Source organism: Trachypithecus francoisi, unplaced genomic scaffold (assembly GCF_009764315.1).
Source record: "Trachypithecus francoisi isolate TF-2019V2 unplaced genomic scaffold, Tfra_2.0 Lachesis_group6, whole genome shotgun sequence".
Classification (NCBI taxonomy): Eukaryota; Metazoa; Chordata; class Mammalia; order Primates; family Cercopithecidae; genus Trachypithecus; species Trachypithecus francoisi.
In genome coordinates this window covers 115238358-115262130 of record NW_022681471.1, presented here as the reverse complement: position 1 = coordinate 115262130, position 23773 = coordinate 115238358, and the positions used below count along the sequence as shown (strand labels likewise).

The following is a 23773-nucleotide window of genomic DNA, read 5'->3' as shown; positions in this document are numbered from 1 at the left end:
CCTGTAATGCCAGCACTTTGGGAGACCGAGGCGGAACTCCTCAAGCTGATCGCTTGAGGTCAGGAGTTCGAGACCAGCCTGGCATGGTGAAACCCCGCCTCTACTAAAAATACAAAAATGAGCCAGGTGTGGTGGCAGGCACCTGTAATCCTAGCTACTCAGGAGGATAAGGCAGGAGAATTGCTGGAACCTGGGAGACGGAGGTGGTAGCGAGTCACTGCTCTCTATGCTTGAAAAGCACAAAAGAGCGCCGCTGCACTCCAGCCTGGGTGGCAGAGTAAGACCCTATCTCAAACAAAACAAAACAAAAAACAGATGAAAAATTGTCTGATACTTGGAACTGTCTGCATTCTAGGCCTTATGGATATTAAAACAGAAAGAGTTAATGATGGTGACAAAGTATGTTTCTCTCAAGCTGGCTTCCTAGCTCATTTTATATATTAATATATATTTTTAATTTTTATTCTTAGCTGGGCATGGTGGCTCATGCCTGTAGTCCCAGCTACTCAGGAGGCTGAGGTGGGAGATAGCTTGAGTCTTGGAGGTAGAGGCTGCAGTAAGCTGTGATTGTGCCACCACACTCCAGCCTGGGTGACAGAGCGAGACCCTGTCTCAAAAAAACAAAACAACAACAACAAAACCTATATCAAACCAAATTTTGAAAACTGTTAAGTTAAAAGATTTTGAGGGCAGGCACAGTGGCTCACACCTACAATCCCAGCACTTTGGGAGACAGGTGGGAGGACTGCTTGAGGCCAGGAGTTCAAGACCAGCCTGGGCAACAGAGCGAGACTCTGTCTCTACAAAAAAATAAAAAAAGAAAAGAATTTGAAATTAATTCTTGAAATTCATCATGCTAACAAAATAAAATGTTCAGAACCTCTAATGAACTAAAATTATTCTTCTGATTCATAGTGAAATACATCAAATCCCAATGAGAGGGAAAGGTATTAAGTATCAATATCTATTTAAGAATCAAAAAATATTTTAACTTTATTCCTGTTAATACCTTCAAACAAATCTTTCTTCACTACAAAAGACCGATTACTTAAAAAGAACATTTCCTAGCCTGCATATACTGTGCAGCACTACATTAGACATAAGAGGACAACGGATATTCGTGTGTTTCTCATGTGGTTGATAAGAGAAATGGTCCCTTGTTAATTTACTGCTGGGGGTGGAAGAGGAAAACAGTCCTCAGTTTTGTCAGTCGTGAACCAATCCTCTCCAAACCTTCCCAAACAATTCTCCAAATCTCCCTCCCTCACTTTCCCATATCACACACTGCTCGTGTCTCCCTGCATTTCCAAGCGTCCTCCTAGAATAATCTAAAACAGATGGGAGCAGTGGCGCAAAGGTTCATAGATGGAGTCTATCTCTGCCCTGCTAAATCTTAAAAACTTAGCTACTTGCCAACTTACGGAAGAAGCTGCATTAAGTTCTTGATTATGAAAGGGATTTCTTCCCCAAAATCATTCAATTAAATTCTCCTATAGAAAATAAACTTAAAGCCATACGAAGAAAAACCGTGGGCTGAATGAAACTTTTAACAAGATCAGTTCAGCATAACTTGAATATTGGAAGATCTAATTCCAAGAAGTAGAGAGAAATATGGTAGAGAAAGAAAGACTTTGGTGACCCAGCGTCCTCTCTCAGGCATAGTAAACTATAAAACTGTTCTGAGCTTATTTAACAAAATTCATACCTAATATTATATGCAAGGTACAAAGACTAAACAGATCCACCTCTTTTCCTTCAGGGGCTGAAAATGAGTAGAGATGCTGGGTCTGAGCACTAGAGACGCAGCTACTGCTTCTGATTTTGCCAATAGGAGTCTACCAAGATCCAGGAAAAGGGCTCTCCATGCTTGAAAAGCACAAAAGAGCATTTAATTTGAATGGCACAAGCAGGAAGTCTTATTCTTCCATTTGCCTTACCACTCAAGAGCTAAGAACTCAACCAGTGCTCATTTATTAGGTAGGTACAAGGGTCAGAATAAAAGCTATACATTCTATATCTTTAAAATAGCAGCCGTTGCATACTAAATTTATTCCCAAATGTGTTTTTTTAATAAAATGAGCATTTTACTCAGAAGATTGATATATAAACTTTATTATCTGCTAATTTGTTCTCATGTACTCAATTTTCTCAAGTAAAAAGGAAAAGACAACCTAGTTACATGTAAATGTTTCATCACAAAGTTGCATGAGAAGAGTTTTGTCTTTAAATCAATTATTTGTTTTTAATAAAAAACATCCGAGTCACATTCCAACTACTACATGACCAGGGTCCAATCAAATGGTATGAAACTAATAGTGGCCCCTTTTAGAATGTTTCAGGGAAAGAGTTACTATTTGTAAATGATTAAGGCTGAAAACAGAAGCCAAAATTACAAAAGCAAACAAAAGCACATTTCATTTACAGAAAGTTAGGGTCTGAATAAATATTTATACACCTTTACAGATATGAGTCCAGATTTTTTTTTTTTTTTTTTTTTTGAGATAGAGTTTCCCTCTGTCACCCAGGCTGAAGTACAGTAGTGCAATCTGGGCTCACTGCAACCTCTGCCTCCTGGGTTCAAGCGATTCTCCTGCCTCAGCCTCCAGAGTACTTGGGACTACAGGTACATGTCATTGCGCCCAGCTCATTTTTGTATTTTTAGTAGAGACAGGGTTTCACTAAGTTGGCCAGGTTGGTCTCGAACTCTGACCTCAAGTGATTTGCCCACCTCGGCCTCCCAAAGTGCTGGGATTACAGGCGTGAGCCACCATGCCCGGCCAGATATGAGTCAAGATATCCTCAACATGAAGAGCTAAACAATAATAACTCCTAAATAAACTATTATAAGGTTGAATACACTATTAGCCTCTGAAGAAGTCAATAAAATTGTTTACAAACACTACAATGGCTGCATTAAATAACAACCCTCTTTAAACACTATTTGTTTCCTTTTGATAATAAAGTTCAGATTAACCAGCAACTAAAGCAATGCCAGGAGGAAAAGAGATTGGGTCTTAGGTGAGTTGTTGTTACTCGAGCTGCTGTTGCTTTTTAACAAGAAGACAGTTATGAAGTTGTGAAAGGGGAGAACTGGCTGCAGCAAGACCCATAACATCAAAAATATGAAGCTACTAATTTAGTGAAAGCCAAAATGTATGCTAGACTGAACCATGGCTTTAAAATTATGGCCTAATATATAGACATCTAAATAGAGTAAGTACAATGTTTAGACTCTGTAATAATTTTCAAAGACTTGGCCAAAGAAATAGATTTTATTCTTTTTGAAATTTAGTGTTTGGTTGATTTTATTTAACTTCCATCCTCAGAGTACTTAATAACAGGAAACAGATTATGAGCCATATTGGGAAAACAAATGCACAAATGATGTATTACAGTGGAATAGTTAACAAAACAAAGCAGATTCCTCTTTTCACAATTATTTCAGAAATGGGTATGTCAGACATAATGAAGCACATAATTTTACAAAAAAAAAATTATGCCAGGCCTATTTTTCAATTATTTTCTTAAGGCTACAGAAAATTTCAGGTAAAACAGAATTATAATGAGACACTAATGTTAAGACTATCTGCACAAACCTGACACATCAGAGCTAGTCTTGAGACTGATGCAATCCATTTCTACGTGTCCTCTAAGGTGATTACTACGTCGCTTTGAACTAGTCCAATTTATGTAAAAAGTAAATTTTAGCAAAATATTTCCTTTTTTTTTTTTCCTTTTGGAACAGGGTCTCTTCACTGTGTCGCCCAGGCCTGAGGGCAGTGGCACAATCTCGGCTCACTGCAACCTCTGCCTCCCAGGCTGAGGCGATCTTCCCACCCCAGCCTCCTGAGTAGCTGGGACTATAGGTGCACGCCACTATGCCCAGCTAATTTTTGTATTTTTTGTAGAGACAGGGTTTTGCCATGTTGCCCAGGCTCTTCTCGAACTCCTGAGCTCAAGTGATCCACCCGTCTCAGCATCCCAAAGTGTTAGGATTACAGGTGTGAGCTACAGTACTCAACCAAAATATTTCCTTTTCTTAGGAAGGATTATTTCTTCCCACTATTTTACTACAAAGAATTGTACACTTCTAAGCATTCATGTAACATTATATAACTTTAAATGATTGCTCAAGAGGTAAAGTTATATATATCTTGAAAACATTTTTCTATGAATTTATGTTAAAGTATCTTCCCTTAAAGAAAAAAGGTAACAGAAAATAAATCTTATGATGCTCTTAGAAAAATACTATAATTAACTATATCTGACCAATCAGAACAACATGTAGGAAGCACTTAGATCTGAAAGCCCATCTATATTGTCTGTAAGTTATGCAGACATCACATTTTCAGTTGATGTGATGCCCCATTACTCAAGAGATCAAAAGATAGCATAAAACACGTATATATTCTACGGCCGTAATTATTTTTAAAAACTTCGTGTCACACATGTTCTTAGATACACAAACCACTGGCTAAAAATTTAATCTATTCAATGCCTACAAATTACGTTACTCTCATTGAATAAAATCTTTCAACATCTATAAATTTTGACTCTCAAGAAGCCAATATTAATAGATCTCACTCAACTAACCTTCTAGTCCATAATTTTAGATAGTTTCTACTACTTTTCTGTTCATACTAACTTCCTCCTAATGAGTTAACTACTCTATCAAGCCTGCCTGCCACTTTTACACAAAAAGCTCAAATTCTTTCCTTTATTTAGGGGAGGGAGACAATATGAGTAAAAAATGTGAATAAAGTACCTATTACAGGCAAGAAACTGTCAAAATTGATTTTAAAAGCACCTCAACTTTTGTGAGCAAGGAGACAGAAATGTAATACCTTGGGCCAGGTGCAGTGGTTCAAGCCTGTAATCCCAGCACTTTGGGAGGCCAAGGTGGGTGATCACTTGAGGTCAGGAGTTTGAGACCAGCCTGGCCAACATGATGAAACCCTGTCTCTACTAAAAATACAAAAATTAGCTGGGCATGGTGGCACGTGCCTGTAATCCCAGTTACTTGGGAGGCTGAGGCAGGAGAATTGCTTGAATCCGGGAGGCAGAGGTTGCAGTGAGCCGAGATCACGCCACTGCACTCCAGCCTGGATGACAGAGGGAGACTCCGTCTCAAAAAAAAAAAAGAAATATAATACCTTGTATTATAATTCTAACTCCATATATTTGGGGGATGAGGTGTTCTGGATAATCAAACATATTGGTTGATTAAAAATTATCATTCATATCAGATACAGATGTACCAATAATTAGAGTGTGATAAAATATGCTTTAACAAAGCTACCTGGACCAGAATCTTCCTGTGATGATCCAGAACACCTCTAAGGGTTGTGTGTCCATGGCAGGGTTTTTCAATCTGTGATTCTTGGAGAAAGCTCTACAGCTCTACACGTGTATCTTAGAGGTAAAGGTTCTGGCTTAAAGGGAGGGTCTGCAGTCTTGCCTGTCCCCCCACCTAGAGCCACTCCACCTGCATCTGTTTTATGTATTTGTGTTTCTATGTAGTATTTGGAAAAGGATTCTACTGGTAAAAAAAAAAAAAAAAATTGAAAATCAAGTCCTAAGGAAAGGGGTCATCAATAAATTGATTACAGTTAACTACAAATGTCCAGAAATACTAGTTTATAGCTACCATTTGAAATCATATTACAAAACAGCTCTTGATTTACTAACACTAAAACATTATGTCCAAAGCATAAAACCAAAGCTGGAATTAAATGGAAAACAACACTCAATACCTTAAAAGGTCTTACTCTCGTGTTTCGGCGATTTCCCTCAACCTGAAATGGTTTGTGAGTAATTATGTCTTTTCTCTGCGTAGTATAATTCTGCATGAAAAAAAAGTAGTAGTGTGGGTTAATAGACTTTAAAGTTTATTTTAAAAGCTTGTTTACCATTAGAAAACACATTTTAAATGTACAGGATTAAGAACACAAAGCAGGGAGCAAGGAGCTTAGCCGTAGAGCACATACACATCTCCTCCTTGACCCATGCTAACTTGACCCTCAACCTTGACTACCATGATCCATGCTAGTTTGTGAGGAGCCAGGATCATTTATGCCTGTAACAAGTATAAAACATACTCGTGTATAATATAATGAGTGAATTTGAGAAAATCGAGGATATATCTAGCATTTATTCAGGCACCTACGAGAGAAATAAACCCATTACTATCAGGAGTTGCTAAAGGGTTCCTACTGCCTAAGAAGAATACAAATCCTCAACATTGCAGGAGGCAGGTATTCCTGACTCAGGTAACTGATTTGAGGTGATGCTCTTGCCATGGCTAGAAAAGTATCAGAAATAAGAGAAAGAACTACATTAGTAAGTCTGTAACTATGAGGAACCAAAATCCTCTGGTGGAAACAGAAAAGATGGGGCTCATTCTCAAGATGGTTTCCTTTTTCTAAAATCAACAGTCTTATCACCTTCTATTATTTCCACTTTCTGTGGAGTCTGGCCAGAGGGAGGACTGTACTAGGCAAGTGCTGACATGGCTCCCAGTGATCCAACCAATTATCCCTCCCTTCAAATGTGGGCAGGACCTAGGAAGCTGCTTCTTGCAAAAAGAATATGGTAAAGGATGAGACTTCACTCGTGAAATTAGGTTACCAACTCTGGCTTCCATCTTTCTCGCCATTACTTGCCTGTTCTTATGGAAGCTAGCTGCCATTTTGTGAGCTGCTCTATATAAAGGCAAATCTTTAAGACAGAAAGTAGATTAGTGTTGGCTGGGGGTGGCAAAGGGGAGTAACGAAACAGGCATGAGGACTCATACTGGGTAATGAAAACATTCTAAAAGTGGACTACAGTAATGGTTGCACACTTTGGTTAATTTACTAAAAATCATTAAATTGTACACCTAAAATGGGTGAATTTTATGGTATGTAAATTATGCCTTAATAAATATGTTCCAAGAGATCTTAAGAGTTGTTCCCAAAAAATCTTTCTTGAAATTTTTTTATTATTATTATTACTATTTTTTTGTAGAGATGAGGTCTAGCCACGTTGCCCAGGCTGGTCTTGAACTCCTGGGCTCAAGAAATCCTCCCGCCTTGGCCTCCCAAAGTGCTAGGATTACAAGCATGAGCCACTGCACCTGGCCCCCCAAAAAATCTTAAGAAAGCTAGATTTATTAGCTTTATTTAATGAATCCAATAAAATCCTACTAAATCAAGTAAGAAATGACCATTTCTTCTGTCATAATAACTTTATGCATCAACGGAATCTTATAACATATACTTAATGAACAGTTACAAACGTGAAAAATATTGGTGATCCCTGTACATTCCGATGTATTGGAAAAGAAAAATTATAAAAATGAAAATTTTAGAACTGTGATCTTACCATGTAAGGTTTTTCAATACATTTTTTTAAATTTGATTTTATAAAATGCATGGGTTTTTGGAATCCATCAGTATGAATATTCTTTACCTTTGAAAAACTGGAACTCTGATCTTCCCTAATAAGGAAAGAGAGAAAATAAGAATATTTTATTAGTATAACTTTTTTTCCAACAAATAAGAATAATTTTAAAAAGCTCCTTCAGAAACAATTAAAGTAGCACACAAATGAAATCTCAATGATCTATCACTACTAAAATTACAAATGATAGTCATTAGGGCTAAACCCGTCATTTTGCCTCATTTTCCAACAAATGTTATTTACCTAAGTTGGAGGTTAGCAATGGGGAAAAACATTCCTTGAACCAGGGTTCTCAATCTGGGGTCTAAGGATAGGCTTCCTGGGGGCTGTAACCCCCGAAACCATATATGAAATGTGTGTTTTGTGTAAAGATCATTACTGCTCTAGAACCTTTGGCAGCACTGCCCTCCTCCCCTTCTTGCTAACAGGCTCTTACTGGTGGAAGCACCAATGGCTCATGACCCAGCCCATTCATCAGAGGCAAGGTGTATGACTGGCTCAGGGTCCCCTCACTGGCAGAGCTGAGGCCTCTGATACTGCAGGGCCACAGCAGGGAACGACAGCCTCCTCTCTCCCGTCATCATGAGGTACTGAGGCCACAAAGGGCTCTTCTCAGGCAGTCCTATCTGGGAGGGAGGTCCTTCCCTGGACTCTTCCTCTGATCTCCAAAGCCTCATTTCCACAGCCCTTGGGGATTCCTCTCCGTGTCACATCCTGCATCTCTCCACAATGCTTCTCAGCCCCTTCCACAGGCCCACCTTCAGTCTTTCCCATGGATTCCCCACTGGCAACAAGATAACTTCCACACTCCTCATCATGACCCCATGGCTCTTTCTGCTCTGGCCCTTGCTACCTTGCTCCAATCTCCCCAACAGGCACACTGAGCCTCGGGATTTTTGTTTGTTTGTTCTTGAGACAGAGTCTTGCTCTGTTCCCTGGGCTGGAGTGCAGTGGCGCAATCTTGGCTTACTGCAAACTCCACCTCCTAAGTTCAAGCAATTCTCCTGCCTCAGCCTCCCGAGTAGCTAGGATTACAGGCACGCGCCATCATGCCCCGCTAATTTTTTTTATTTTTAGTAGAGACGGGGTTTCACCACGTTGACCAGGCTGGTCTTGAACTCCTGACCTCAAGTGATCCATCCACCTTGGCCTCCCAAAGTGCTGGGATTACAGGCGTGAGCCACCGTGCCCAGCCGGGAATATTGAAGTTCATGTAGTTCCCGGCACACAGCAATCTCTCCTGCTTCTACACCTTTGCATGTGCAGTTCCTTCTGTGACCATTTTCTCTACTTAGATTAACTTAAAGATTTAGATCCGCGGCCGGGCGCAGTGGCTCAAGCCGGTAATCCCAGCACTTTGGGAAGCCGAGACGGGCAGATCACGAAGTCAGGAGATCGAGACCATCCTGGCTAACCCGGTGAAACCCTGTCTCTACTAAAAAATACAAAAAACTAGCCGGGCGAGGTGGCGGGCGCCTGTAGTCCCAGCTACTCGGGAGGCTGAGGCAGGAGAATGGCGTGAACCCGGGAGGCGGAGCTTGCCGTGAGCTGAAATCCGGCCACTGCACTCCAGCCTGGGCGACAGAGCGAGACTCCGTCTCAAAAACAAAAAACAAAAAACAAACAAACAAACAAAAGATTTAGATCCATTTGTACCTCTTCAAGGAAGAGTTTCCTAAACCCTTCTGAGGTGAACTAGGTACTCCCTGCTATGTGCACATGTACCATTTTTGGGTCTTAACACCTATCACTCTGTATTTGTAACTATTGGTGTACCTGTCTGTTTAACAGGACAAGCTGCTATTCCTTCAGAGGAAGCACTGCGGATGATTCATTTTGTGGCCCCAGCTCTGATCCCAGAATCTGACATGAAATAGACACTCAGGGTTTTTTCAAATGTTAAAAAGGCCTATGTTTTGTCAAAACGCTGACGACAATAGGTCAAAAGAGTAAAGTGGAAAGCTGTATATTGAGGATAATTTCAACTATTTAAAATATACACATATGTGCTCAGAAAAAAATAAATGACAAGAAATGTACTAAATATTAACAGTGGTCATCTCTGACTGGTAAAATCAGGAATGCCTTATATTTTTGATTTTATACTTTATTATATTTTTCCAAATGATTACCATTAGTGTATATGACTACTTCAACAAACAAAGCAATGGATTTTTAAAAATTCTCTTTGCAAAGCATGTATCTGATAAGGGTGCTGTATGCAGAATATACAAAGAACTCCTACACCTCAACAATAAAAAGACTTTGATTTTAAAATAGGCAAAGGATTTGAATAGAAATTTCTCCAAAAACATACCAATGGCCAATAAGCACATGGAAAGATGCTCAACATCATTAGTCATCAGAGAAATGCACATGAAAACTACAATGAGATACCACTTTACACTAACTAGGATGGCTATAACCAAAAAGATGACAATACCAATGCTCATAACAGCACTATTTACAATAGCCAAAGGGTGAAAGCAATACAAATGTCCACCAACAGAAAAACAGATAAACAAAATGTAGTACAGCCATACAATGGAGTATTATTCAGCCTTAGAACGAATTTTTTTAAAAAAGGAATGAAATTCTGACACATGATACAACATGGATTGACCCTGAAAACACTATGCTAAGTGAAAGAAGCCAGAGACAAAAGGACAAATATTGTCTGATTCTACTTAGATACCCACAATAGGCAAATTCATATGGACAGAAAGAACAGAGGTTACCAGGGGCTGCAGCGAGGAGAGCATGAGGAGTTATTATTCAACGGAAACAGAGTTACTGTTTGTGAAGATGAAAAAGTTCTGAAAGTGGATACAAACATCTGGTGATGATTGTACAAGTGAATATACTCAATGTCAATGAATTTTACACTTCAAAATGGTTAAAATGGTAAATTTAGGATATGTCTATTTTGTCACAATACAAAAATTAAATCCTTTGATATTTGATTTTTGACCAGGCAAATGAATGCTCAGATTAAAGAATCTATTTCCCAGCTGCCCTGCAGCTAGGCATAGCCATGGGACTAAATTTTGGACAAGTTATCATGTGTAAATTTCAAGAAGTCTTTAAAGGAAAGGCTAGAATGAGGACATGATGGCTAAAGCACAGATACCCATATTGGATCATGAGGCAGATGCTACATACAGAGGATATGAGAGGAAGAAGATCTAAGCAGCCTGGTTCCCTGATGCGTCCACTCTACTGTGTCGACCCTATCATGTAGATTTCCTACCTCTAATCTTTTTTTATTATTTAAGAAGGAAATACTTTTTTTCTCTAGCTCTTACAGTCCATTCTCCACCCAGCAACCAGAGTGATCCTTTTAAAATTTAAGTGAGATTATGTCTCTTCTCTGGTTACAACCCAAAATGTTTCTAACTTCATCCAGAATAAAATACAAAGTCTTCATGTCCTTCAGTTCTTCAAAGCCCTTCGTGACTGGCCTCACCTACTAACTCTCTCCCTTTACTACCCTGTCACAACCCCACTGTCCCCCTTTCTATTCCTTAAACAAAAGCAGGCATGCACCTGTCTTAAGGTCTTTGCTTTTGCTGTTCCCTCTCTTGAAATACTATCCTCTCAAATAATCCTATGGCTAACTCCCTCATTTAATTCACAACCCAGCTACATTTTTTAAAAAGTCGTAAGTGTACTCCATGACCACCGTAAATAAAACCATATCACACGTCACTCTTTGCTATCAAATTTCCTCTTCTGCCTTATTTTCACCTATCACTCCACTGACATGTATTTATTTTCTTTCTTCTACTACTAAATTATAAGTAACATAAAGACAAAGGTTTGTATATAGTTTTTCATTATATCCCCAGTCCTTAGAACAGTAACTAGAACAAAGAAATCAATATATAAATACCTGTTGACTATATGAATATAATATCTTTATAAAGTGTACTCTACTTCAGTATAGATTATGACTGTTGCAATAGCAAGAATAAAAACTGATGTTTTCCCGTAACCTGCCCAGCTTAAACGACAGACTGTCCTTCCAACTCCTTGTTAAAAAATAAAAAATAAAAGAAATTCTTGGCAGTTTGATGTCCTCTTCAAGTCCACTGATACTATTTTTAAGCTACTTTATCAAACACACTCCATACTTCTATAATAAAACAACTCATTTACATTGTAGGAAACTTAGTAACTACAGTTAGAAAAGGCAGAAATAGTGTGTCAGGAGAAAACATGGAGACATTAGAGTAAGAAACGGGTAAGAAGTGGAAGCAAATCCAGACCATCCTGAACTTACAATGGTTTGACTTGCAATTTTTTTACTTTACAATGGGTTATCGGGATGTTGCCTTATCATAAGTTAAGGAGCACCTGCAGAGAACAGATGGGTCCTAGAGGCTAGACAGAATCCCCAAGTGTTAGACTTGCTTGTGAAAGATCCTAAGGCATCAGGGAATAGTAACCTAAATCTAAATGCATTACAATTTAGGTATCCTCTGTCTTGTCTACTCTTTTTTTTTTTTTTTTTTTTTTGAGACGGAGTCTCGCTGTGTCGCCCAGGCTGGAGTACAGTGGCCGGATCTCGGCTCACTGCAAGCTCCACCTCCCGGGTTCACGCCATTCTCCCGCCTCAGCCTCCGAGTAGCTGGGACTACAGACACCCGCCACCACGCCCGGCTAGTTTTTTTTTTTTGTATTTTTAGTAGAGACGGGGTTTCACCATGTTAGCCAGGATGGTCTCAATCTCCTGACCTCGTGATCCACCCGCCTCGGCCTCCCAAAGTGCTGGGATTACAGGCTTGAGCCACCGTGCCCGGCCTGTCTTGTCTACTCTTTTGGAAACTCTTCATCCATTCATTCAACAAACATGAACTGAGCTCAGGGCCGTGGGGATACACCAGTGAGCAAACACAGACAAAGAGGCTGCATACAATTTTTTGAGGGAAAACCGCACAGGTGAGAAATCACTACATCCTATGACTTATGATCGCATCATGTTTCATTTCTTTCACATTTCTGTGGAAACTGCCCTGACTTGACATTAAAAGTTTATATAAAAACATAATATATAATGAGGTCAATTTTTATAAACTGAATTTCTAAGATACAATGATAAAATATTTTTCTTATTTAAATAAGGAAATTGAATTAGGATAAAGTGAGAGATGAATAATAAGAGTTGGCGACGATGTGGAGCAACTGGGCCCTTCACATGCTGCTGGTGGAAGTGTGAAATAGTCCAGCCACTTTGGAAAACAGTCTGGCAGTTCCTCAAAAAGTTAATCATAGAGTAACCACCAAACTCACCAATTCCACTCCTAGCCATATATTGAAGAGAAATGAAAACAGGTATCTGCACAAAAACTTGCACACAAATGTTCACAGCACAGTTATTCACAATAGACAAAAAGTGGAAACAACCCAAATGTCCATCAACTGGTGAATGGATCAACAAAATACGATACAGCCATACAATGGAATATTATTCAGCCATACATAAGAATTCTCATGCTACAACAGGGATGAACATTAAAAACATTATGCTATAGGAAAGAAGTCAGTTACGAGAGGCCACATATTCTATTATCGTATTTATATGAAATGTCAGGCCAGGTGTGGTGGCTCATGCCTGTACTCTCAGCACTTTGGGAGACTGAGGCGGGTGGATCCCTTGAGCGCAGGAGTTTGAGACCAGCCTGGGCAACATGGTGAAACCCCATCTCTACAAAAAAAAAAAAAAAAAAAAAATACGAAAAATCAGCCGGGCGTGCTGGCAGGAGCCTGTGGTCCCAGATGCTCGGGAGGCTGAGGTGGGAGAATCACCTGAGCCTCACGGAAGGTCGAGGCTGCAGTGAGCTGTGATCATGCCTCTGTACTCCACCCTGGGTGACAGAGACCCTGTCTCAAAACAACAACAACAAAAAAATGATTATATGAAATGTCAGGATTACACAAATCCATAGATACAGAAAATAGAACAGTGGTTGCCAGGGACTAAGGGGGAAGGAGAAATGGGGCAGGGAGTGTGGCAGCTAATGGGTAGAGGGTTTACTTTTGGGGTGATGAAATGTTTTGGAATTAGATAGTAATGATGGTTGCATAAGTTCGTGAATATACTAAAAACTACTGAATTGCTTACTTTTGCAGGATGAATGTTAAGTAATGTCTCACTTTTAAAAACTCTTCATGGCTCCACTGTGCCTCACCACCTATCCAATACAAATAAAATAATCCAACGGACCCAGCAAAAGACAGCTTGTAGGAACACATCCTTGCACGCTATCACACTGTCCTCAAAGCTAGCATTCACAGTACTTAATGCTGACCAGTTACTTTACCTTACACTCATCACTTTACTTAATTTTAATCACCACTGTGAGGTAAGTACAACTCTTATCCCTATTTTACAGACTTTGAGGAGCCAGAGACAAAATAATCTGCACAAAGTCGGTCACATAGCTAGGAATCTAAGAGCCAGGCACTGAACTCAGGTCCAACTCCAGCGCTCAAGTTCTTCATCACGTCAAGGGGTAAAGATACATCCTAAAGCATCTTACAATCTTTAAACTATGCTGATTGTCTTAAATCTGTTTTTAAAACCTGTTTCTTGGTACTCGGGGTTTCTTACACTTGTTGAGTCAAGGAAAGCATGACAGAGAGCTTGTGTCATTAAGGAGCACAGTCATGTCAGGCATTAACCATATCGTATTAGGAGACTGGAGACTTTCACACAGCAAGGGACATTTTTACTCTTTCATTTTCAATTGTTTTATATGCCTCAACACATCATTTCACCATGTTTTAATTAGTCCTGAACTTATTGTCAGAATCAAGTCCACATATTCTGACCTAGTTAGCTACAGACTTGACTTAAAGGTCTTGTCAAATACAGTATCTTACCAATTTGATACAAAAGATTACGGAAAAACAATTAGCACTGTCTCTTTGTATTCTTACAGTCTCACTTTTTGGGAGATCCAAGTAGTGTAAGAACTCAAGTGAACTGGAAATGCTGTCCTGTTCAATTATACCTCATAATCATATGGGGCTCCAGAGTTGCCATGAGTTCCATCCACATGGTATTCAGAACTAGAGATAAACTGGGGTTGATCTAGACTACTGAGGCCCCCTAAACAGAAGTATGAGGTTAAGAAAGAAAAATCTACTGAGGATCTATTTGCCATATATGACATAAGTACTTCACATGTGCCAGCTCATTTAAAATTCATAACTGCCCCATAGCATAAATTGATTTTAACATCATTTGACAGATGAAGAGGCTCCAGAGACCAAGCAAATTTATCCAAGATTGGTCAGCTTGTAAAGTGAGAGAGATGAGATTCAAACTTAGGTCTCCTCTGCATTTTCTACTACGCCTGCCTCAATTTCATGGACGATATCCACAAAATGTAGACTTTTTTCACTTTTTGTCAGTACAGTTATCCACAATTATCCAGTACAGACATCCACAAAGAGTCCCAAAAGATAACTGTACTGACTTCAGGAAATTTTCTACTATTCAAAGACTAACCCAGAATCTAAAGTGCAGAATGTATCAGAGTTTCAATCAGCTCAAGCTAAATAGTCCGCAAACTTGCCAGTCCTGCCTCCTGCTAACATTCTAAAAGCGGTAACACTCCTCTTCAGAATTATAAAGACCTCAAATACCCACCTACCCCATACTTTTTGTTGTTTAAATCAAACCACATATGATAATCACTGAATAACCTGGAAACATTTTAATAGATTTCACTTAAACATGTAAGACGGATTTGAAGGAGCAAATCCCTATATTAAAATGAAAATTATCATCACACAAAAAATGTAAAAATATGGTAAAACCCAAAGCTCCCTGATAACAGGATGTTTGTCATCTACTGATTACCTCTCTGCAGCACTAGCTATGTGAAAAATGTGCTCATCTTCATTCTGTAACCGTTCTTTTCGCCTTCTTTCAATGTCATGTCGTAGGTCATTCGGATCTATTATTTTGATCAGAGTCTGAGGAATTTGGACAGAAGACAAACCATTCACATTACTGTTAGTTTGCACAAAGACCATATCTAACAAGAACCTTAAATACAAGTCCTAGATAAGTTATCTTGTATTCATCCTGCTAATGGTATTATAAACGAATACAGATATTTTGAGACACAACTGACAATAAACAGTCAGAAAAGCTCCTAACATTGAACCAGGATTCCCACCTGTGAGACTCTAACCCAAAGAAAAGATTATCTACCTAAACAGATTCAAAATAGTATATTTAAAATAACAAAAAATAGAAGCTAATCAAACGTAAAAAAAAAATTAAGAGGAAGGGAAGAATGAGTAAATAAATCATGGTAAGCTTAAGTCAAAAGAATAATATACAATCATTTAACTTATGGTAATAAAGACTATGTGGAAGTCAACATAAAAAAGTGCTTTTTTATTTTTTTTTTTAAGACAGAGTCTCGCCCAGGCAGGAGTGCAGTGGCACGATCTTGGCTCACTGCAAGCTCTGCCTCCCGGGATCACGCCATTCTCCTGCCTCAGTCTCCCAAGTGGCTGGGACTACAGGCACCCGCCACTACGCCTGGCTAATTTTTTTTTGTATTTTAGTAGAGACGGGGTTTCACCCTATTAGCGAGGCTGGTCTGATCTCCTGACCTCATGATCTGCCCGCCTCAGCCTCCCAAAGTGCTGGGATTACAGGTGTGAGCCACCGCACCCGGCCAAAAAGTGCTTATTGAAAAAAGTTAATTAGGCCAGGTGCAGTGGCTCATGCCAGTAATCCCAGCACTTTGGGAGGCTGAAGTGGGTGGATCATTTGAATAGGAGTTCAAGACCAGCCTGGCCAACATGGTGAAACCCCATCTCTACCAAAAATACAAAAATTAGCCGGGTGTGATGATGGGTGCCTGTAATCCCAGCTACTTGCGAGGCTGAGGCAGGAGAATGGCTTGAAACTGGGAGGTGGAGGTTGCAGTGAGCTGAGATCACGCCACTGCACTCCAGCCTGGGTGACAGAGTGAGACTCTGTCTCAAAAAAAAAAAAAAAAAGAAAAAAGTTAATTAAAACTTAACAAGGATCAGGTGCAGTGGCTCACGCCTGTAATCCCAGCACTTTGAGAGGACGAGGTGGGTGGATCCCTTGAGTCCAGGAGTTCAAGACCAGCCTGGGCAACATGGAAAAACCCTGTCTCTACAAAAAATACAAAAATTAGCCGGGCGTGGTAGTACATGTCTGTAGTCCTAGCTACTCAGGAGGCTGAGGTGGGAGGATCACTTGAGCCCAGGAGGTCAAGGCTGCAGTGAGCCATGATTGTACCACTGTACTCCAGCCTGGGTGAGACCAGGACTCTGTCTCAAAACAAAATTTAAAAAGCCTCAATCATAAAAGGTCATGGCGAATTCAGAGATTTTACATAAAAGGAATGTTATTATGGATCAAGTAAAAAGAAAAAAGCATATAAACTACATATACTATGACAGTGACTACATAAAATGCAAGCTGTAAGACTGCCAGAAAAGATGATCAAATAATATTTGTGTTAAATGACTAAATCATAGGTGATTTTCAAAAACAGCACAGATTTCCTGTAAGTTGATTATAGGACTTTGATGATTAGAAATTGTCTGAAAATATCATTTGTTCAACAAATTAACCTATCTCCATAAATTCAGCAAAAATTATAATCATTTCACAAGTGAAAAAAATTATTATATATTCTATCAGAAATGTATTAAAATATCTCATCTACAAAAACTCTTATTCTCAATGAATAAATTAGCAGTTCTTTTAGAACTTGATATAATTCTTCTAAAACAAGAGCCAGTTTTCTTCCCTCCTGGCTAGTCAAGACAGTCTTTTTAATTAGCAAAGAAAGGGGAGGTGGGAGGGGAGGTGTTGGATGGGAACCACACACAACACATGAATAAAGAAATTTAGTCCCTTATTTCCCTTATTTTGCTAGTCATATTCCACAGAATGTTTCGTACATTCTGCAGTAAACAGAAGGGCAATATCAAATGAAATTTTGTTCCTGTGCATTCATTCCATGTACAATTTAAAAATATATTCCACAAGATTGCTTTAAAAAAAAAATAGGTATCTAATATACTTTCCATAAGCTTTACAGTGTGGAGTTTGGGGACGAATATCAAATGCTGTAATTGCGTGTCAATTTTACAAAGCTGTTATCCTTAGGGACTGTCCCTCTTAGGGAATATTTTTGTCTTTTGTCAGTGTTCTCACTCCAACCTGACTGATAGTCAGAATCACCTGAAGAGCTTTTTAATTTCAGATTCCTGGGTTTCAATCCTCCTTCTTCATGTACTGTAACTCCCTTTTCTCTCCCAACCACCAATCTCCTTGCCATTAGTATACCAACAACAAGATAATTTCTCATCAAAAATTGTATTCACTAACCTGTTCCGATTCATAGATCACAGCTGTTTATTCTGAAGCTCAGCCAAAGACATATCTATTCTCCTAAAATAATAAAGGCATAGTACAATTAAATAATTATGTTATACACTGATACCTTGATTCTACTATTACAGAATAGAATTTGAAATAAAGCTAGTATGTTTTGGAGAAAGCAAAAGAAACTTGCTACCAGATAGTTTTTCACCTATATGGCAGTCTCCCAGGATATTCATATCCTATGAATCATATTACAGGGAAGATTTAGTGGTTCTCAAATCAGTAGTCTGTGTAATCTCAACCTTTGCTCTGGCGATACACCGCATTCTCACATGTATTCAAATCAGCTCACAAGACAGGGTACACCATCTGCTCCAACAAGTGCCAGCAGAAGACACACGGTTTCATCTGGCTGCCCTCAGAACACCTATTTGTGACCACATGAAGCAACCTATGATTTCAATGGCTTAGCAACGTCTTTCATTCTTCTACTGAGGACCTCAGGCAGCAATTACTATTGACAGCAGAAGTGAAGTTAGGTATGTAAGTATTTTCAAAGTCCTACACATTTTAACAATGCTAGTCAATGTTTTCAGTGCATCCTATTCATTCCATCAAAGTGCAGTGGCCAGATAATGCTTGGATTATCCTATTATTTTTGTGAAGAAAATGGAATCCTAGAGTCTACAGCAAGCCCAGGTGAGCAGGTTCAGAAAGCAGCACTTCCCAAATATTTTCTGAGGTTTATCCCCATTAGTTAAATGGGTATAATATGGTAATCAATCATTACCTGTGTATTTCTGGATCTGAATTCAATGTAATTTCATTTACATCTGCCTTGTGTGTATCTTGCATTGTTGAGAAACGCTCATGTAAAGTAATGCCAGGTGATGGAAAATAATTTGCTGAAAAGGGAAACAAACAGTTTTATCTCAATGTTAAGCTGATTTCACTTAAAAGATTACATATAAGCACAGAAAGAAGGGATTATTTTTTAAAATTCAACCTGCTTTCTCTTAAAAATATGTGCGACCCAAACTTATTTCGCAGACTAATTTGTAGCGCTCACGTGCCTTCCCAAGCCCAAACAAGAGTAAAAACGCCTGATTTATTAATCAAAGAATTTTCTTTCTATCTGACATGTCTGCTTACTTGTCCAGGGGAAAAGACAATGGCTCTTTCAAAGCAAGGACTTTTCTTCTCCAAGGTAAGACTTACTATATCTGGAAAGTAAAGATGGCACAGAGCTTCACAGTTGAATGAAAATAAAAAGTAACTTCAAAAACAAGCCTGAAACATCAAAACAATTTCAAACAAATACTAACTGTTATGTCTGCATATCACAGAAGGCCTTCTAATGCCACTTTACTTTAATTCACATTAAAGTGCATGAAAACATTTAGAAATCAGCTATGCTACACACTTTTAATAGGATACAGAGAAAGAGAACACACTTGGCCCATCAGAATGCTACTTAAGCAATCCTCTTCCCTAATTTACTGTTTCTGTTCTGGGACAATCTCCTGGATTTTTCTGCAAATCAGCTCCATTTCTGCCAAGAATCACATTTCCTTTGGGTGAGAGGGACTGGAGCTGAGAGGATGAACTGTTTCAGACAAACTATGTGCTTTAAAGTAAATACATGCCTCAGTTTGAGGGACGCAGAGAAAAAAAACACCTCATTTTCAAAATATATTTTATGAAGGTAAGAAAGATTAATGCAATTGTCTAGTAGGAAGTACAAAATAAAAAATTTTTAATTCTTGAAGGCCTCCAGCTTGTAATACCTACAATTGCCTTATTTGTGTAGCATCACTGGGGAAAGTTGTTCTATATCACTGAATTTTCCAATTAATGGAAACGCGCCAGGAGCAAAAACAAAATAATTTAATGCAAACCATTAAAGGTATTTATTACGCAACTCCCAGACATAAAGAATGCCAAAGCAAACTAGAAGTTTCATTGATCACTCAGCATCACCCTTAAGATTCAAAGTCCTAATAATGCCGTCAGGGGGCTTTAAGAATCATAAAATGATCTAGGCGTCCTGATTTCTTGAGTTTCCTATCTATTTTTGTTGCTTTTTCCTCTCTGTTAGGTTCCCAGTTATTGTTTCTTACTGCTCTCAGTATGTCTTGTCTTTTGCAGCAGCCAGCCTCTCCCTTTCTAACTTGCAATTCCAATCTACTAACACTTGAAGCACAAGGTTATTGGAACTACATATAAAGAACAACTAGGCTCAAATGAATGCCTGATACTCTCTTCAAAAGATTTCCTAATTCACAGTCTAGCTTACAATGAAGTATTAATTACTATTAAACTATACTGCAGGTGTTTACCTGTATCTTGTGAAAAGTTACTATATTACTTTTGTGTTATCCCTAATGTATGTGCAAAATATACCAACCTTTAACTTGATGGATTATTGTTATGATTTCCTGAGCAAATTCTCCTGTAGGTTTGTTTTCAGTATTCTGAGTTGAGTCAAGATGTTCAAACACTGGATGAAAGTTCTCACTTTTCCTGCCAACAGCAACCAAATCATGTGACATCTGTCTCTCTGTGGAATAGCTAGAAGCAACCCTAGAATAATTTGCAAATGTTTAACTAAATTTGAAACTATTTTGTGGAGAAAAGAATTTATCAAAAATTAAGATAGCTACAAAACTAAAAAGATGTATATCTTTTCTTATAATTAAGGCACTAAATTCCATGCCATAAAACATGTACAATAACAAGTAGGAGAAATTAACTACAGATACATGGCTCTGAGTTCTTTCAAATCAGAGGTCATTAAATATTTGCCACTTTAATAATAAAATCCTTCAAATTCTAAGTGAAACAATTTTTACTTCAAAAACACAAGGTATTCAAGACACTTACTATGCAAAATGTAATTGATTAGATTATTTTCTACTTCCAAATGGCCAAAACATTGTTAGTCCAGCAAAATTATTTTATCTTGAAATACTACCACACTTTAAAAAGCCGGTATCAAACATAAGAACCTCTCTAACTTAATAAAAATCCTTATATCTTTATACAGTAATAAGCTTAGAACTGTATTTTGAAATAAAATTCTGTTAAGAGATTAACTTAAATACAAAGTCTCACTAAATTCTCAGAAAATAGTCTTAGCTGTTAGGCAAAGTTATAATCATTAACACCAGCTACAGTGTTCACCCTCAATGTACCCATAAAGAAATACTACCATTTATTATATAACCCCGGCTATCTTACCACTTTAATGCCTTCTGAATCTTATAACTTTTGTTAAGAGCTCTCCTGACCTCTAAGTACTTTTACAAACTAATGGTTATGATACAGAGCTAACTATTATTGAGGGCTTACCACGTGCCAAACCTGGGGGCTTAGAGCTTACCAACATTATCTCATTTCATCTTTACAACAGCCCTATGGGGAAGGGCCACAACCCTGAGACAATGGACGTCTTGGTTGCTTTGTCTCACATCCCAGAGATGAGCATTCAAATGAACACATCTTCCAAGAGTTGTAATGAAAAACTATACCTTATTCCAAGAATGCTGTGCTTGCTTTAAACTACTCAGAAATTCTTGTCTGGAGGTACTTTATGCATCAATGAAGAAATTTTCTCATTATTTTATAATTATATCTCATTTTGGACCCAAAATGGCACTAATCAGCTTGTACCTATCTTATTCCTCTGTACTTAACTCTAAATTGCTTTTGGCTCTTCTCAAAAATCAAGTTCATTGTCCAAAGAATTGACATTTGCAACTGCTGGGGTTCTTAATGGCTACATTACAGGCTCAGAAGATAAATCCGAAAGAGAGCCCTGAAGTATGTTTTAAATAACAGAGCACCACTGGAATAGCTCATCATATAGCAGAAAGCAAACAGACAGATGTGTCTGGGGGTACGAGTGCATGCATGCACATATGTATTTATTTAAGTCATGTAACAGCCATATATCTAAACTGCTGCAGGGTTATAAGGGGCTTACAGATATTCTTTAAAAATTTTAGCTCCTCTAATAAAATGGTTTTGCAGTGTCTATTTATAACTTATCAGAGGAAATGCTTCCATCTGACTTTCCGTGCTCCCTGCTCTCAGACCAGCATTGCCAGGGACAACTCCGTGCCAAGGCAGAAACACAGAAATGTAACCATGCAGCAGGTTGACCGCACTGCTGTGGTTTCGTTGATTCATTAGAAGGACTTTCATTAGAAAGAAGGCGCATTTCCCTTCTTTCCTCCTAATTTGTTCCAAGCTTCCCACTGTGTATGTGATAACTAGCTAAGAGACATTTGCTGGCAAATGTTAGAACACCCCGTAACGACCTCCACTAACAAAGATTACAAAGCTCTCTGTTTAAGGGGGTTTAAAGTTACAAAATTCCTGTGCCATACCCAAAAAAAAAAAAAAAATAGCCTTTAAGAACATTTTATAGGAGGAAACTAGTATATTTAAATAGAACTATACAAATGGTCCATACGCAAGAGGAGATCAGTTGATAAGGTTTTTTCTGGCAGCCTCAGTTTATCCCAAAAGGAATAAGCTGATAAAGATGTTCAGTTTTCCAATGGGTAATTATTAACATTTACTTAAAATTTCTTACAAATTACTGCTGAAACTCTTGTCCCCACTCCATGCTCAATCCTCAATCTGCAGGAGTTATATACTTTTAACTATGAAGCTATATATATTTAATTCCTGAAATCTTAGTGTTTAAACTTGTTATCCCTTAAAATTTATCCTAGAGTTCCTCTACTAAAAGATATTTAAGAAAAAATTAAAATTATCATTTTCTAGAAAATATACATTAACATAGTAAAACCTCCAAATTTTAGTCTTTTAAAAATAATTATGATACTTTTGGTACAAGAAAACCCCTCTTTAGATATGAGAATGCAAAATGTCCTAAATATTTATATTGTAAATGTAATCATCTTTTGGTTCACATTTTACTTTTTACTATTTTCTATGGTATGGATTGATTAACAAGTTAATAATTTCAGGAAATACCCGCAAAGCAAGTAGTTAAGCTAAAAAGATCAAATGTTCTCATTTGAGATGCATTTTAGACAATTTAAAAAATTAAAATACAGCCAAAAATCTCTATTCTAATACTATTTCTAGTACTAGTTTCATTAAATCTTCGAAGATCCTTTGTTCCCTCGACTGCACTTTCCCCGTTTATTTTTCTGTTTAAGGATATTTCCACTGATGTTCTCTGAGCGTTGTGGGTAATAACCAAGAAAACATAAAAAGCTACATTAAACCTTAATTTCTTGTTGTACATACTTAGGACTCATCAAAGAACGAACTGCATGGCAAAACAGCAACAAAAAACCAACAGCAGCCAAAACCACAGATTCCCCTGCCCTCTGGAAGCTTCTCATATATATCAAAATCCATATGACACATATAGAGTTTTCCTTTCTGTCTTCTTTCAACTAATAACATTTCATACAGCATCCTACAGCTCATATAAAGCACTTTCCCAATTACAGTCACATGCAGCATAACGACGTTTCCATTAATGACCACTTAAATGATGGTGGTACTGTATTTCTAGTGTACCTTTTCTAGGTTTAGATATGTTTAGATACACGACTAGTTACTGATGTGTTACAGTTGCCTACAGTATTCAGTACAGTAACATGCTGTGCAGGTTTGTAGCCTAGAAGCAATAGGCTCTACCATATAGCCTAGGTGTGTAACAGGTTACATCATCTAGGTTTGTGTAAATACACTCTATGATCTTCAGAAAGTGGCAAAACCGCCTAACAAGACATTTCTCAGAACGTATCCCCATCGTTGAGCAATGCATGACTGTATATAATTTGCTCCTGTCTTCCTAAGAACAAATTTAGAAATTGTGGAGTTGAGGGAAAAGGTTCAGGGAGATTATTCCTCCCCTCATTCCGCATCTCAATACTTTTTGCACAAAAG

General features: G+C 38.2%; 1 protein-coding gene across 1 annotated transcript in view; it reads right to left on the bottom strand.

Moving 5' to 3' along the window:
- BCLAF3 (BCLAF1 and THRAP3 family member 3) overlaps positions 1 to 23773 on the bottom strand; it is an 83731-nt gene that overhangs the window by 24132 nt on the left and 35826 nt on the right. Inside the window, 7 exon segments of the mRNA XM_033201034.1 lie at positions 5754 to 5843; positions 7450 to 7477; positions 15311 to 15426; positions 17840 to 17862; positions 17865 to 17902; positions 18627 to 18741; positions 20244 to 20419. Of these exon segments, the coding sequence (XP_033056925.1) occupies positions 5754 to 5843; positions 7450 to 7477; positions 15311 to 15426; positions 17840 to 17862; positions 17865 to 17902; positions 18627 to 18741; positions 20244 to 20419 (586 nt within the window).